The 15,545-nt window shown below is 39.7% G+C and overlaps 1 protein-coding gene across 5 annotated transcripts in view; it reads left to right on the top strand.

The window, feature by feature from the left end:
- HYCC1 (hyccin PI4KA lipid kinase complex subunit 1) overlaps positions 1 to 15,203 on the top strand; it is a 162,778-nt gene extending 147,575 nt beyond the window's left edge. For 3 of the 5 annotated variants that reach the window (XM_073630088.1, XM_073630084.1, XM_073630087.1), the window contains one exon: positions 3,393 to 15,203. In XM_073630088.1, coding sequence (XP_073486189.1) covers positions 3,393 to 3,970 — 578 coding nt within the window. In that variant the 3' untranslated portion in view covers positions 3,971 to 15,203. The remainder of the gene's footprint in view (positions 1 to 3,392) is intronic. The other 2 variants (XM_073630090.1, XM_073630089.1) reach the window with 2 other exon arrangements.
- Positions 15,204 to 15,545: the final 342 nt, after the last annotated feature.

Raw genomic sequence — 15,545 nt, 5'->3', positions numbered from 1 at the left:
TGGCTGCAGTCGAGCATGCGTATCTGTTTGGTACCTTTAAACAATTCCACCTGAATTGCTTTAACTTTCTTTTCAGGCAATTAGGACATTTTTGGGTAAGGTAGTGTTTAGTGGGGTTTCTCTTAATTTACCAGTTAAATCTTTTTTCCTGTGTCTACAGAATACTGAAATCTCATTGGGCGCCATGGATTTACTGCACTTTGAACATAATCATTACTAAATCTAAACACTAAATCTATATTTACTCATGAAGATTATCCTTTCATAGGTCTTAAAATCTTATTCCCTCCAACAAGACCCACTCCATAAAGTAGAAAATACTTTGCTCCTGGCCTTTTCTTTTCTGTACCATTCAGATTGAAATTATCTGCCATTTAAAGCAAACCTGTACTCTTGAAGTGTGTGTACCCAAAATATTTTTATTACATTTTGGATACAGTGATGAGGGCTTGGAATCCCTGTCAGGTGTGTATTACTGTCTGTCTCCCTGCTGGGCAGATTTACCCTCTGTTTATTCTGGTGAGCATTGTCGCCGATGGGCAATCAAACATTTTAGCGTTCTTTCCAGAACAGGAGCTAAAGAAAGGTCTTCCAATGGGAGCCCATGTAATGACCATTGTATAACAGGGGAATTCCCTTAGTTTGGTGAGATTCCTTATCGCTTCCTGCTGTGTCTTAACGAGGAACTCCACCCAAAAGGGGCAGCTCCACTTCTCTGCCTCCCCCCAAGTATTTGGCACCCCCCCCCCGATTTCGACAGGTACATGCTCCCACTTCCAGCTGAGTTCACCGCGGATGTTTGCCCCCACTCCTTCCCCCACACCTAGGCCAGTCAAAAACGCAGCATGCACAGTAGGGAACTGGCTGTGAAGCCACAAGGCTTCACTGCCAGTTTCCCTTAGCTGGGATGGCGGCGGCAGCACCTGAAACCCGATTGAAAAGTCGGCTCGGGTGAGGACACAGCTGGATTCGTGGACAGGTAAGTGCCCTAATATGAAAAGTCAGCAGCTACAGTATTTGTAGCTACTGACGTCTAATTTTCTCTAAAAGAGCCTGGAGCTCTGCTTTAAAGACAAGATGTGAATTACACTTAATGCTCCTGCCTGCCATCCCTATTTGCTCTGCAGCCCCATCCTGGTACTTTTGAGTATGAGGCATATGTGAATGCTCTTCTTGCAATGCTTTGAACATGGAAGGGGGCTTGCCCAGCAACATCTTCAGAATAGTTCATTCTGTTGGATCTTTTTTGGGGCTGTAGCACCAACTGGCTCAGGAGCGCTAATGGTAATACTTGGCACTAGAGAGGATGCCTAAAATGCAAGAAGTTTGGGGCATTAGTTTGCATTCAGCTTAAAGTGGTAGTAAAGGGTTTTTTTGTATTTATACCAACAGGTAAGTCTGTAATGAGGCTTACCTGTAGGTACAGTAAATATCTCCTAAATGTGTAAAGTTTAGGAGATATTTACCCAAGCAGTGCTGGTGATGTCATTTGTGCATGCACACTGAGCTCTCAATAGACGACGTGCCGTCCATTGAGAGAGCCATGCCGCGGCTGTGACTCCCGTGCACAGGAGTGGCAACAACGTGGTTTGGCCAATCAGATGGCCACAGTTTGTGAACTCTGAAGGAAGACCAGGTAAAGATGGAAGACCAGGTGAAGATGGAAGCCCTGTCAGCGGTGATAGCGTGCCAATGGAGGGCTTCATTTTCAGGTAAGTATTTCATAATGTGCTAGTATGTGATGCATACTAGCACATTATGATATTAACTTGCAGGGAGAAGATTTTCTTTTTTTTTTGTTTTTTGTTTTTTTTTGCAGTTTACTACCACTTTTTAAAGCTGACAGGTGTCCTTTACTCATTAGGGAAGCCTAGAGGAGTTTGATCAGAAAAAAAAAAAACTTTAGTGCATTTTTCCTTATGGGAAGGTTCATTTTTGAATTATTGGCTGTCTCATGAGCATCAGTGGAAGTCTTCTAGCACATGCACAGGAATAAAATTGCCACACTGATCAGTTTTTACCAGAGGTGCTCGGTAGGTAAGTCTTTTTGGTTTCACTAGGGAATGTCCTAATCGGTTAGGTATTTTTTGAGTTTAGATTTTTAAACCGATCATTCATGCTTGAACGGATTCCTTAGCTATATGCTGGAAGCATGGAACACTAACATACAATAAGCTGCATGCAAATATTGTGTATATCTATATCTATAGTAGATATGTGATTTTCCTTAAAATGCAGATGCATAGAGATGACAGAAGATAACTTATTAATTTCTATGTATAGACCATATATGTAGTAAGTCTGTATACTCTAAACAGATATTGAAGTCAGTGTGCATCATGTGACCTTTCCATTTGTCTGCCCTTAAATTTTGGAGGTTTGAAATCTGTAGTGAATTGGTGTGCCTTTCTTTTCTTGTGTTTGTGGTATAAGCAGGCATTCATAAATTTGGGTGACCTTAAAATCTGTTCTTATGCATGGTTAACCACTTGACTTTTCTCACAATCAACATATGCATGCTTCCTCTTTGAATCTACAGTTTTTATGCATTTACACCAAAAGCACACTTACATTTATGTAATAAACATAATGATGTGATGGAGGAGGATTGTAAAAGTAGATGCTGGTTTGTATTTTGGCTATTTTTGCATCTTTGGCCAGTGATGTGTAAAAATGACTTTAACCCTGTGTGCCTCCATGCTTGTTTGCTTTCATAGCAACAGTAGGAGGTATAGAGTTGTGTGTGTATATATAGGTTGTGATAGAAGTGTGATAGGCATGCTCATAACCTGCATACACACAAGTTCCATAAAAATGGAAGGTCTGCTTTACTGCCAACAGAATTAGTAAAAAAAATTAAAAATAAAAATAAACTCAAAAATAAACAGTTGACAAGAGAGAGAAATGCTGACCTTAGCCCCTGCTTCCAATGCTTTCTAAGGAGGTAGTGATTAGGCACCAGTGTTACCAATGCCTACTAGAATTGTCAGAAGCCACAGCCAAAGTAAGTCTTGTGTCAACAGTTTATTTTTCCGGATTTTTTTTTTTCTTTAGGAAATTTCTTTGGGGTATTGGACTGGAGAACCTTTTTATTTCTGAAGGAATGTCTGCTTTAATGGTATAGCAGGTTTGGCTTAAAATAAGCCTTTCAAAATGTGTGCAACCCTCTATCGTTAAATCCTCTTCCTTCACTTCATATTGTTTGCTGCAAAATAACTGGTACACTTGAATGTTTGATTTTTCTTTTCTTTTTTAATAAATGGGTAAGTATGTCTGACACTGCTTCAAATGATTATGCCTTAAATAATGCTGCAGCAGTACACTTTGCTGCTCCTCAAACTATGGCGTTAATTTTTTTTTTTTTTTTTTTTTTAATACATCTGTTCCTTCAGACTCCGCAGAGTTGACCCTACCAGATGAGTTGTCTGAAATAGCCGAGGTGGACGAAGGTTTCTGTTCCAGGGCAGCCTCAAGCTCAAGCCAATCGGCCATGTCTCACAGCAGCAGCGGTAGCTTCAGTAGGCCGCCTTTGGGTAAAGCCCAGAGGAGATCTCTTGGATCCAGGGCCGGGGGTAAAGAAAGGGAATCCACAGGGGATCCTTGCCGTGAGCATCTCAACAGGAAGCAGAACCAGAGAGCTATGAGTGAGAATTTAGAGCTAGTATCTCTAAAAAGGCTGACTTTGACAACTAGCCAGTCACTTCCTAAACCTGGCAGCTATAGTCTTGCACGGACTGCAACAGCTATGTTCAGTAAATCCTTCGAACAGATGAGTGGAGCAGCTCCTATACACAATGTTACAGGTGTCAACACTGCTGGTGCAAGCACTAATGTCCAAACAAATAGATTTAGTGCATGCAGCCTACAAGAAGAGAAACTGGTATACATTTCTGAAAGGACTGAGCTTGTCCTGCCTGGCAAAAGCCACCAGAGATCCCCGAGTATCTGCATTACTCTGTCTACTGACTAGACCCACAGAGGAAGCGCCATAAAATAGGAAAGCCAAACAAACTGTTCCCTATTACCCCCAAATTTGAATCAAAACATGGAGCAGCTTGTAAAAGTGACTGACTTGTAGTTTACCAAAGTTTTTACGTGATACCTTAATTGAAGCGTTAAGCAATTTATATAAATTGGATAAATAACCAGCCATAACTTTTTAGCATTTTTTTTTATATGTTAAGGGTGTATCCTTGAATACCCCCAAACTTTTTGTGCTACTTAGATGTATTTATGGTTTTATTTGCCCTTCTAGTATAAAGTATTGTTTCCTGTCTAGAGAACATATGTTTTTTTTTTTTTATGTCAACCTTAAGCTATGGAAAAAAATAAATGCAGCTGGTTAGGCACAAGGGTAATGTGTGACATCACTGGTTTGCTGTTAAGCAGCTTTTTCAAATAACAATCTCTACTATGCTCCTGTGGGTTGATGGTCATTTCAGTCAGTGTGAATGCAGTTGTCCTAGAATGGCCTGCACAATGGATAAAAACAATGGATGTCTCTCACCAGCAGATGGCAATGCGGTGTACCATGCACAAGTGTTTTCTAGTTTTTGTCTGGAAAAATAGCGTGTTGGTGGAATAGCTTTGTAAATTTACTGTAATTTTCCACCTGAAAATGTCTGTAAAATGTTGGTTTTTATTTTCTAACATTTAGAAAACTATATTAATGCTTTTGAAGATCTTGAAATGGTAATGTTAAAACATTTTGCCTTTTATGGCTATTGTTATGGGAACTGCCTAAAAAGTATGATGTAGCTGTTTTACCAAATCTCAGTCAAGTACAGTTAAGGTAAGAGATAATGAAAATATCCACAGACATTAAAAGGGAGATAAGGTGGTGGAGCACTGGATCTGGGTATAGGTGAGTATCCCAATCTGATGTAACATCAAGTTTTGAGGTAGCTTCCAAGTACATAAAGAACCCTGACTCTGCCTTTGGAGTAACAGCTTGAGGATTGTAGAAAAAAATTAAGAACCAAGATATTGTCCATCCACATAAAAATTATTATATTCAAAAAGAAGTGCAACGCAATCAAAAATAGAACAAAATTGAAACGCGCACTTCTTAACATGTGATGACGTGCAATTCACAGCAATCTTCACTGCAATATATATACAAGTCAATGTAAGTTAAAATGCATGAGTAACAATGTGCAAGTCAATGACCTGCATTAATGTGGTCAAAATCGTGATAAATAAACCTAAAAAAAGTTGTGTATTGCATAAATAAGTGCATTCAATATACTATGTTCAAAAGTCCAGAAAACAATTGTATCAATCTACTCCAAAAGTGCTTAGTGTTAAAGAAAAACAGTCCTTCCCAATGATAATTCAAGAAAGATTGCCGTGTACACCCAGTGTAATACACCACCAATTACAGTATCTGCTCACCTCAGTATAAAATAGAAAAGCACCTTGCTCTTTAATAAGGCTCCAATAATTCTCCAGACACGTTTGGGAGCTTAATCACCACCATGGATCTCCATACTCTCCAGAAAGCAATTACCAGTACTTCCAGTTAATGGTGCTCAAAGGAAATAGGAACTGCCATTGTACAGTATTAAAAACACCATACACTTTATTAAAACATCAAAAACACAGAGGAGATATACTCACGTAATCCAGTGCACAAATCCTGTGCACTAGAACAATTGCCTCTTTAATAAAATAGCGTTGCTTCCTTAATGAACAATGCAAGCATGGTTTTCGCATATAAGTAAGCTTCCTTCCTGCTCTACGTGCTGATGTCATCAAGCTCTGCCGCCTATTGGTTACAATTTTTTTAAAAAGCATTTAGAATGGGTCAGGGGTTCAGAGGGGCCCCTCCATCACTGTTTGAGATTGAACTGAAAAAAAAACTATGCAAAGCATTTAATAATCTTGGTATTCTAATTAGGCAAATGGCATAAGGTCTGCTCTGGCCACAGGTTTAAAGTAGATCTGTAGGCAAAACTTTTTTTTTTTCATTTTGGGTAGCGTAAGGGAGGGGTATAACCCCTGTGAGTTTATTGCCATCTGTGTCCCATTTGTGAGCTTTACCTTCACTTCCTGTCCCATAGCCAAAACGGGAAGTGGGAGGAAATCATTGCAAATTAGGGCAATCCATTGGGGTCCCCCCAGGTCATCAGAATTGGTGTCCCCATCGGAAGTATTCCCCTTTCTTACTGTTCTGGTGCCAACCCAAAAGTTTTTTCTTTTTTTTTCTCTTGGGCCCCTTTTACATGGGCGCCTCCGCTAAGCGAAATCCACTTGCTCAGGGGGGATCTCTCTGCTAATCCCCGCTGAGCAGGCGGATGACAGATATGATGACACTGACCCAGTCCCGCTCGTCTCTATGGGGCAATGGAATGAAAATGGACAGCTTGTCCATTCCCATTTAATCCGCTGGATGGATGGAGCATAGGACCACCATTCGTCTGTTTTTGGCGAACAGGATCCTATGGAGGTGGGTGTCAGTGGACATGTGTCCGCTGACATCTGCCGCTCTATAGAAGAGACTGAAATGTCCGATCAGGTCCACCTGGAAAACTGACAGGCGGACCTGATCGGACAGCCCGTGTGAAAGGGGTCTTATACTTACACTTGGATGATAATGGTAAACGGTACAAATGGAGTGGGTGACTCCGTAATGAGTGTACAAACCTGACAGGTGTTCTAATCCCTCTCCTCTGTCCAAACCTAAAAAAAAAAAAAAAAAAATTACCTTTTTAGTTATACTTTTAACATTTACTTTCCCATAGCCTTTTACATACACATTTATGCAATTATTGCCCAAGAATGCATGTTTATGTGCATCAAACTGAGGAGGGTGGAATCTTGTTAAGACGTCTTAGGGACTCTGCTAAACATTGAATCAGATTGCTTAATAATCAGTTTTATGTAGATGGTCACTTTTTTCCAGCCTCAATATAAAATTACATTTTTAAAACTTTCATGTCGGGTGATTCGTAAATGTTCCCACAGAAAGGAAGGAGAAAAACGGAAGTTGAGTTTAGATGAATATTGCAAGGATTGTATAAATGTAGGTTGGATGCTGTGTCGGCTGCAGATGTTGACAATGTTCAGAAGACCTATACATTAACTGCTGTGTGAATGTAAGTGACCCAACACAGTAGGGTATGGTGGATATTAGGATGTGATGTTGACATTGAGTTTAGGGTCCTATTGGGGTGCTACAGAATGAGTGCACATTGTAGCAGGCTAACTGGCAGAACACAGAAAATGGACCATATTTTAGAGTTTTTTATGTTTTCCTCTTCCCAGAATGTTACTGAAGGACAGCTGCTAGATTGGCACCAAACTAACCTAGTACAGAAAATTCTGCTGGGTAAATCTGCTATAGGCAGCCACTAAAACACAAGTTAAAATGTTTAAAGTGGAGAATGACCAGGACCTTTTATGCTTACCTTAGCAACCTTGTTCCTCCACTCCTCTCCTCTCGGTTTGCAGTATGCCTGATTGATTGATTTCAGTGTACAGTAGACAGATGGTACCAGCATGTACAGAAATGGGTAGCGTTTTTTTTTTCTAATATGAAGCTGGATCATCAGGGCAATAAAGCTCTGTGTAATGTGCCATGTGTTCTGTTGAGGAGATTCTCCTCACTCATTTGTAGTCCCCAGGACAGAAGTGGGGGGACCCTCCACAATGGGGACAGGGAGAATAATAAAAACCTGTTTGACCCCCTTCCCAGCCTTCTATGTAAAAAAAAAAAAAAAAAAAACTTTTCTTTGCTATGTTGGACTTCACACTTTTGAATGACCATACAGGAAGTGAGGGGAAAGCTCCCAAGCAAGACGTGCCTGTAAAATTCTGAAAGAGCTTTAAATCCTTCCCCACGTTATCCAGAACAAGAAGGGTTTTTCCTGGAATTCTGCTTTAAAAAGGAATTTCAAGTTAAGAGGAGCTGCTGCTGCTTACTAGTCTATAAAACTGTATAAAAATCAGACATGAACAATGCCTTTTAAGACTGCGCTAACCAATCGCATTGTAAAACCAGATGGCAGACTCCCAGACTGGGAATGTAGCCATACTTTTCTGTTCAGTGGAACATATTCTATTAAATAAAAAAGTGATTCTTGTTTAATAAATATTGCCATTGTGCCACCCCATTTTGTAAAGTGTACAGTCATTGGAAGTATATTATAGAAACTAAACCAATATTTTGAAACTTGGATTTATATAAGTTACCAAGGTAAGGGAAAGTAGAGTGCAACTTAAGCATCGTACACACAATGAGAATATAGGACAAATGCGATCATGGTTTTTGATTTTTTTTTTTTGCATGCTAGTCTCATATTGAAAAAGTGGTTACTAAATTTACAAAAAAAATTCTTGTATGACAGTACAACTTCAGAAGTTATGTGTTGTATTGTAATGTATTCTTTCATTTCCGGGCATGCGTGGTCTTGCTCTCCCAATTTTTTTTTTATTTATTTTTTTTTTCGGACGAAGACTGTACTGATTAAATAAAAATCTTACGGTCTGGTATCGTACAAGAACATTTTTTGTGTTTATCCCTTTGGATAATTTTAGTTGAACTGCCGTGATTGGCTCTCGAAAGCGGTGTAGTAACGATCAGAATATCGTACGATCGGTTCGAATGCAGTATTTTTCATATGATTTTTGGATTGTGTGTACTAGGCATTTGTGTATCTGTAGTGTGTTTTCTAGAACTCCGTCAAGATAATTCAAGTGAACACTCTAGTAGTCTACTTCTAGAGTTAACTTTAATCTTACTGGTGGGTACAGAGGTAATACAGTCAGTTATTATGGTAGACGTTGATGAGGTTTCTATTCCCTACTGATGTGACAAGCTCTAGGTCTCTGTGCTGTTGCATGGGCAAATTGTCCTAATAAAAAAAAAAAAAAATCTAATTTTCATAAATTCAGAGTTGAAGAACCATAGTGTTGTGTGCTTGAAAATATCAAGACAATTGCATTGAAAATTTTATATTGATTGCTCCCGAAAGTGACCTCCTGCATTTGGATGATGTGTTTTAGATTAGATTATTTTTGCTTTGATACAGTGAGATTGGAATTAAATGTTTGTTGCTGCTTATTTTGTTGTCCCTCCATATAAGAGTTCAATTCAATCAATCATTTTATATTTCTATAGCGCTCTTCTCCCTGAGGACTCAAAACACTTTATTTGCTGGCAGATAGCAGATGATGAGACCATCATCTTGAGTTCACTCAGTAGATCATCATACTAGGGCAATTTTAGATAGGAGCCAATTAATCTACCAGTTGACTTCTTCTCTTTCAGGGTCTGCTTACAATTGTGCAAGCGTTGTTTTTTTTATATAAGCCCTTTCATTTTCAATGGGCCCTCAAAGTACCTCTATAGACCAAAAAAAAAATCTGACTTTATTTTTGTTCCAGTGAGCAACGAAGCAACATATGTGTTTCTTATTGCATGTGTTGCGATAAGGGTCCGGTGGGGTTTTCTCTTATTAATGTTTGAGTGTTGGGTTCTCTTTGAAAACGAATGGCAATAAACATACACCATGGGTTAACGCTTGCTACAGTGGGCACACAAGTGCTAAATTGGCTTATGTCTCCTTGTCCCATGTTACAACAATGTCACTTTTGCAGCTGGACTTCCCAGAGTTTTTTCTGTTTTATGGAGAAACTGTTGGGAGCTGGATTTGTATAAGCTACAGCAGCTCAGTAGACCCGAAAACGTTAGTGGGGAGATCATAACATTAGAGTCTGAGATAAAGAATATGACCAGACTGGGTTTACTTGCAAGATAACACAGGACTAAATTCTCAATCCAGGGTGAAGTTAAACTTTAAACATGGCAACACCTCGGCACTTGCTAAAAATCAGACACCCACCCCTATGTGCTTATGTTGGTAACCTCACAGACAGCATAGCCATAGTTATATAACTATGTATGGATATCTACAAAAAAAATGCACTATTGGTGAGACTTGAGAGTGTTTGAGAAACGCTGTTGTATTTAAGACTAGATTATTTGTTTTAAAGGATTTTGGGACCCTTAATTGAGTCACCTCTGTGTAGAGCATAACATGACCCTTTGGCTCCTAATTTCACCTGGATCAGGAGCCAAATGAGTACATTTTATCTAAATTCTTGAAATATATCTCATTTTGAAACTTCTTTAACCACTTGCCGATCATATAACATACGGCAGCAAGGTGGCTGTGTGGCCTGTGCCAGGTCACGTACTAGGTATGGGATCCGGCACTTCTGGGTAGGAAGTGCATGCATGCCACCGGAGACCCGGCTGTGCTGTGTTTAAACACAGCAGATGCCGATCAGCAGCAGCCAATGGATGACCACCAGCACCCACGGATCGTTGGGAATTTACAAAGAAGAGAGCCCTGCCTATGTAAATAAGGCGGAGACCTGTACTGTCAGCGGGGAAATAATGGATTTTCTTTGCCCACAAAGCAGGGAGTAAAATGCATTACTTCCCTTACTAAAAGCACTGCACACAGTACCCCAAAACACTGGCTAGGCACACATGTAACCCTTTGATCAGCCTAGATGTTTAACCCCTTCCTAGCAATTGTCAGTACAGTGCATATATTTTAGCACAGATCACTGTATTCATGTCACTGGTTCCCAAAAGTGTGAGGGTCCGAATGTCCGCCACAATATCGCAGTCCCGCTATAGGTTGCTGATCGCCACTGTTAGTATTAAAAAAAAAAAAAAAAAAAAAATTGAAATAAATTAAAAAATTATTGGATGTGTTTTATAGCAGAAAGTAAAAAATATTTTTTTTTTTCAAAATTTTCGATCTTTTTTTTGTTTTTGGCGCAAAAAATAAAAACCGCAGTGGTGTTCAAATACCACCAAAAGAAAGCTCAAAGGACATTAATTTTATTTGGGTACAGCGTTGCATGACTGCCCAATTGTCATTTAACATCCCGCGGTGCCGTATCGCAAAAAATGGCCTGGTTATGAATGAGGGTAAAATCTTCCGGAGGTCAAGTGGTTAAAGAAGCCTATGTTGAGAGATGCTTGCTAGCTGCCTGGCTGTCTCTTGCTTTAGGATCATTGGTCACAAATATGCAAACGATGAAGTCAGAACTCCTGGTATACATGCTTGTTGTGGGTCAGTAGCTCAGAGCTAAAGCCACTGATTCAACATGCCAGGCAAAACACCATTTCAGAAGGAGAGGTTGGCAAAGGAATCGTGTGTTTTTCCTAGCACAGGTTTCTGCAAGATTACGTCATTTGGACATTGTGGATCCACATTTTATTATAATCCTTTGTAAAAGGTGTGCTCTTCACTTAAGTTCATGTATATTAAAAACAATTCAAGGTAAGACATCCCGACCATAGCTTTGATTAAACATGCCCTATTGCAGCTGAATTGTTAATTGCCGACTCTTGCAGTCATTTTGATAGAGCTGGTGGTGATTTGAACTGCTTTGATCTGATTTGAACAAAAGCATATCTGTAAGAAATGTTTACTTATTTCTACTCCCACATATAGGAGGGCATAAAAATTGCTATACAGCACATAAATACCATTGCACAGCACTGCTCATCTCATGGGATAAAGCTATAGACTATTTGCACTGCTTTAGAACAAGGACACATAGTTTGGTGCCTGAAGAGAAATGTTCAGCTCTGATACTTGGCCAGAATTTGAGGCCTCAACAGGGGAGGCCCATCTATTAAGGGCGCTATCCCCCCTCCCCCCCATCCATCATCATCTCCCCCTATCCATGCGGAGCCCCTTTTAGGATGCCGGATGCATGGATTCCAATGCGGGGTGGGTGTTTTCTTTTTAAAGCACTGATTAAAGCTCTAATAATCTTCAAAATAGGGTTTGCACGGGGAGCAGAGAATTCGCTCACAAACCCACCCAGGTGTGTTACAACAGCGAATGGGTATTCGCTATTGTAACACTGATCCTCCTCCTGGCCAATCAGGAAGCAGGTTTTGTCACCCGATTGGCTAAAAGGACAGGCAATCCAATTGGATGCCTAGGAGGAGGAAAGTAAGCCGCATGCTAGAAGTCACCGATAGAGGAGAGGACACGGAGTTGCTACTCGCCTAGATGAGGTAAATGCTGGACCGACCAGCAAACGTCCGGGGGGGGGGGTTGTTTGCTACCCCCCCCAAAACAAAAACACCAGCCCTTATTGGGTCGTAAACACATACAGCTTAACACTTTGGAGCCAATTATCTTCTCTGACATCTGCAGAACATGGCTTCTAAAACCCCACCCTGCCCCTGCATTTTACATTTCAGTTATAGAAGTAGCAAAGCACAGTGTGAAGCCTCCAATATCTGTGTTGTGCTGCAGAGAACACTCCCAGCTGGGAGAGCTCTGTCACATGACCTTAAACTGGTCATGTGATACATTTTATTTTACACCACCTGCCACTTTTTTTTCATCCTACTAAAATAAATGGGGCGTTGCTTCAGATATCCAATGCACAAAGCACATTTATAAAGCACAGAGCAGCACTTTAAAAATTGGCTGAAGTATGGTTTTAGAGCCCGTCCACACAATTGCACTGCAGATATGTGTCATGCTAAATAGCACCCTGATGCACCTAGTCGATGACCGTGCATTGCAGTCCAGTACATGGCAGCAGTTAAATGAATGATCTACCTTAATACAATGAGCGTGTTATCGTGTGCGTGCTCACATTTTGTAATGGCGTGAATGAACCCTAAAGAAAAACTGCTGTATGGCTGTGGTTAGCCCCCTAGTACACCTGTCTTGATTAAACATCCAGCACGTCCACCTCTGTGGAGACCAGAGGTTATCCAATACTTAAAGTGGTTGGAAAGGCAGAGGGTTTTTATCTTAATGCTTTCTATGCATTAAGATAAAAAACCTTCTGTGTGCAGCAGCCCCCCTAATACTTACCTGAGCCCCATCTCTATCCAGCGATGTCCACGAGTGCCTCGGCCATCCAGTACTCTCCCTCCTAATTGGCTGAGACACAGCAGTGGTGCTGTGTCTGTTAGCCAATCAGGAGAGAGTGGCCCGAACCAGGGCTCTGTGACATAGCAACCTGCTTGCTGTGGGAGGCACGTGACAAGGAGGGAGGGGCCAGAAGAGCTGAAGTGGGGACCCGAGAATAGGAGGATGCTTTGTGTAAAACTACTGCACAGAGCAGGTATTTATAACATGTTTATTATTTTTATAGAAAAAAAAAAAAAAGCGAGACTTTACAATCACTTTAAGACCAGCAAACTCTGGGTTGGCAAAGATACGGCTACATAAAGGTTATGCTGTCAAGGGCCAGGGTTGATGGGCTTTTACTTGCATCAGACCTACAGCTCTCTCCTCTCCATCTACATGTACAGAAGTGCAAAAGCAGCTTTCATTGCTGCTTGTGCCTTTAGGCTCCTTTCACACTAGTAAAAGTATTTACTGTCCCCCCTGAAAATCAACCGATGGTGGATCGTTTACCAGAGAGCAGTGAAAGGAAGTTTGCAGGTGTTCAGGAGGTGATACTAATGCCTCCTGGTGGCTATTTTGCATTGTGGAAATCTGCCTTAGCAAGGCTTGTGGTTGTGTCACAGCCTCATTTACTTACATGGGAGAATTTGATAGGCAGTGTCATCTCCCCAATGGAAACAGACAGCAGTAAAAAAACGGAAAAAGATTTAAACCTTCCCCATGCATTTTTAAGAACTAAAAAAGGTTTGGGCTGGATTGTGCCTTAAAGCACTGCAAGTAACAAAGCTGTATACGTATGTACAAAAAGCTGAAACTGTTACTACACCTTTCTGTAAGTTTAGAGAGCAGAACAGTTATATAATGAACTCCTGTAAATCACATAAATGGCATACTTTGGTCCAGTATGCCTTTTGGTATCTTGCACACTGATGCCATAAAATGCAGCATTTGTAGGCATACAAGCCTTGCTTATTTTCTTTTTTTGTATTGCTGTAATTGCAGACCATTGTTTTCAATGTGCCTGTACACACAGGCATTGTATGTATACATCATTAAAAAAAAAAATTATATCCACAAAATGCTGGTCCGTATTTTTACACACATATATATGCAAGAACATGCATGTACGTCACACTCCCTTGATTAAAAAAAAAAAAAAAAAAACTAGAGGAATTTTTAGGTATGTGTACACACAAATAAACTTGTGCTATACAGCCCATCCTTGTGGTTTGTTTTTTGTTTTTTTTATTTTTTATGCCATGAATATCTAATGTTCATACATCAGTAATGTGTGCAAGAGGCCTCAAAGGCTTTCAAACTATCCATTGTAGCCAATGTGAACAAAGTAGCACAAAAAAATAATGATGTGAAATGACAGTAATTCATAGCAGTCAATCAATATTGGTGTTTTAAATTCAGTGAAAAAATAATTGTAATTGGCCCTCGTTTAACGGGCAACAAGTGTTTACCAAAACATTCCCACAAGGCTTTAGGAAGGCAGATGCATAAAAGCTGCCCATGCACTAGTAGATTTCCAAACGAATGTTCCTATAAGATTTCATATGCAAATTCATATGAAATTTCTGATCAGTGCATTTGATGACATGACAAATGTCATTAGAAAGTATTTCAAAGATGTCTGCTTTTGGTGTTTCCAGAGACAAATGTTGATTTGACCCCACTAGCCATTGGAAAATTATACAAACGTTCTTATAACAAACATTTTCTAATTCAATTCTGCTAGTGTACGGCCAGCTTTACTTTGTCATCAGTGGATTTAAATCTAGATCTATACTCACACAAAAAGTCAGTTATTTTTCTGCCATCACATTTCTATGTATCTATGAGTTACAAGTTACACAGTTCGTTATTTTGGTGCCCTTAGAAAATCCTATTTTTTCAGGGCAGAAAGGTGGATGCAACAGAATACTCTCTTTAATGTGAAATAATCAGGGTTAAATCAGACCTGGTATTGGTATTTATGTAACTTGTGTGTGCTTTTTTTTCTTTTTTGCTTCATTATTGTAGTTTTACACTTTTGTGTACTTTTGTGATAACATGATGTACCAGATATGCTGATGTATTTTTAACTCCATTACCTTTTACAAGCAACACTTTTACTGACATAGAAATTGTGTTTTAGTGTGTGTGTGTTTATATGTATGTATATGTGTCCAGATGTTTCTGCTTTACTGTAATATAATTGAATTTCAGTATTTGACTTTTTACATTTTAGTAATGTTCTTAGTATTGCACATTGTCTTTTCTTTGAAATAAATTTTGTTTGAAATTTGAGGATTGATAAGTTTTCTTTGCATAGCATACAATTTGCTATGAGGACTCCTAGAGTATATATTTTTTTGTTCTCCTGTATACAGACTCTTGCTGGTAGGCCAGAAACCTTTTTTGGTATTCACAAACCAAACAAACATGATTGATATAGACAAGATGAACCATTTATGCTTTCCACAGATCCAAGTCCACTCTTTTTTGACAACTCTAAACTCCCTAGTAGTCTTGAGATGGCTGCTTTTGGGTCTTACAAAAGATTGGACTGGCCTACTGCAAGCTCTTTTGTTGGCCTGTCGCTTTTGTCCTCAACTCAGCATTCTGTAGATCTTTTTGGCCTAGTACATA

The sequence above is a fragment of the Aquarana catesbeiana genome, linkage group LG05 (genome assembly GCF_042186555.1).
Source record: "Aquarana catesbeiana isolate 2022-GZ linkage group LG05, ASM4218655v1, whole genome shotgun sequence".
NCBI lineage: Eukaryota > Metazoa > Chordata > Amphibia > Anura > Ranidae > Aquarana > Aquarana catesbeiana.
The sequence above is the reverse complement of the archived record's forward strand: the minus strand, read 5'-3'. Positions and strand labels throughout refer to the sequence as shown.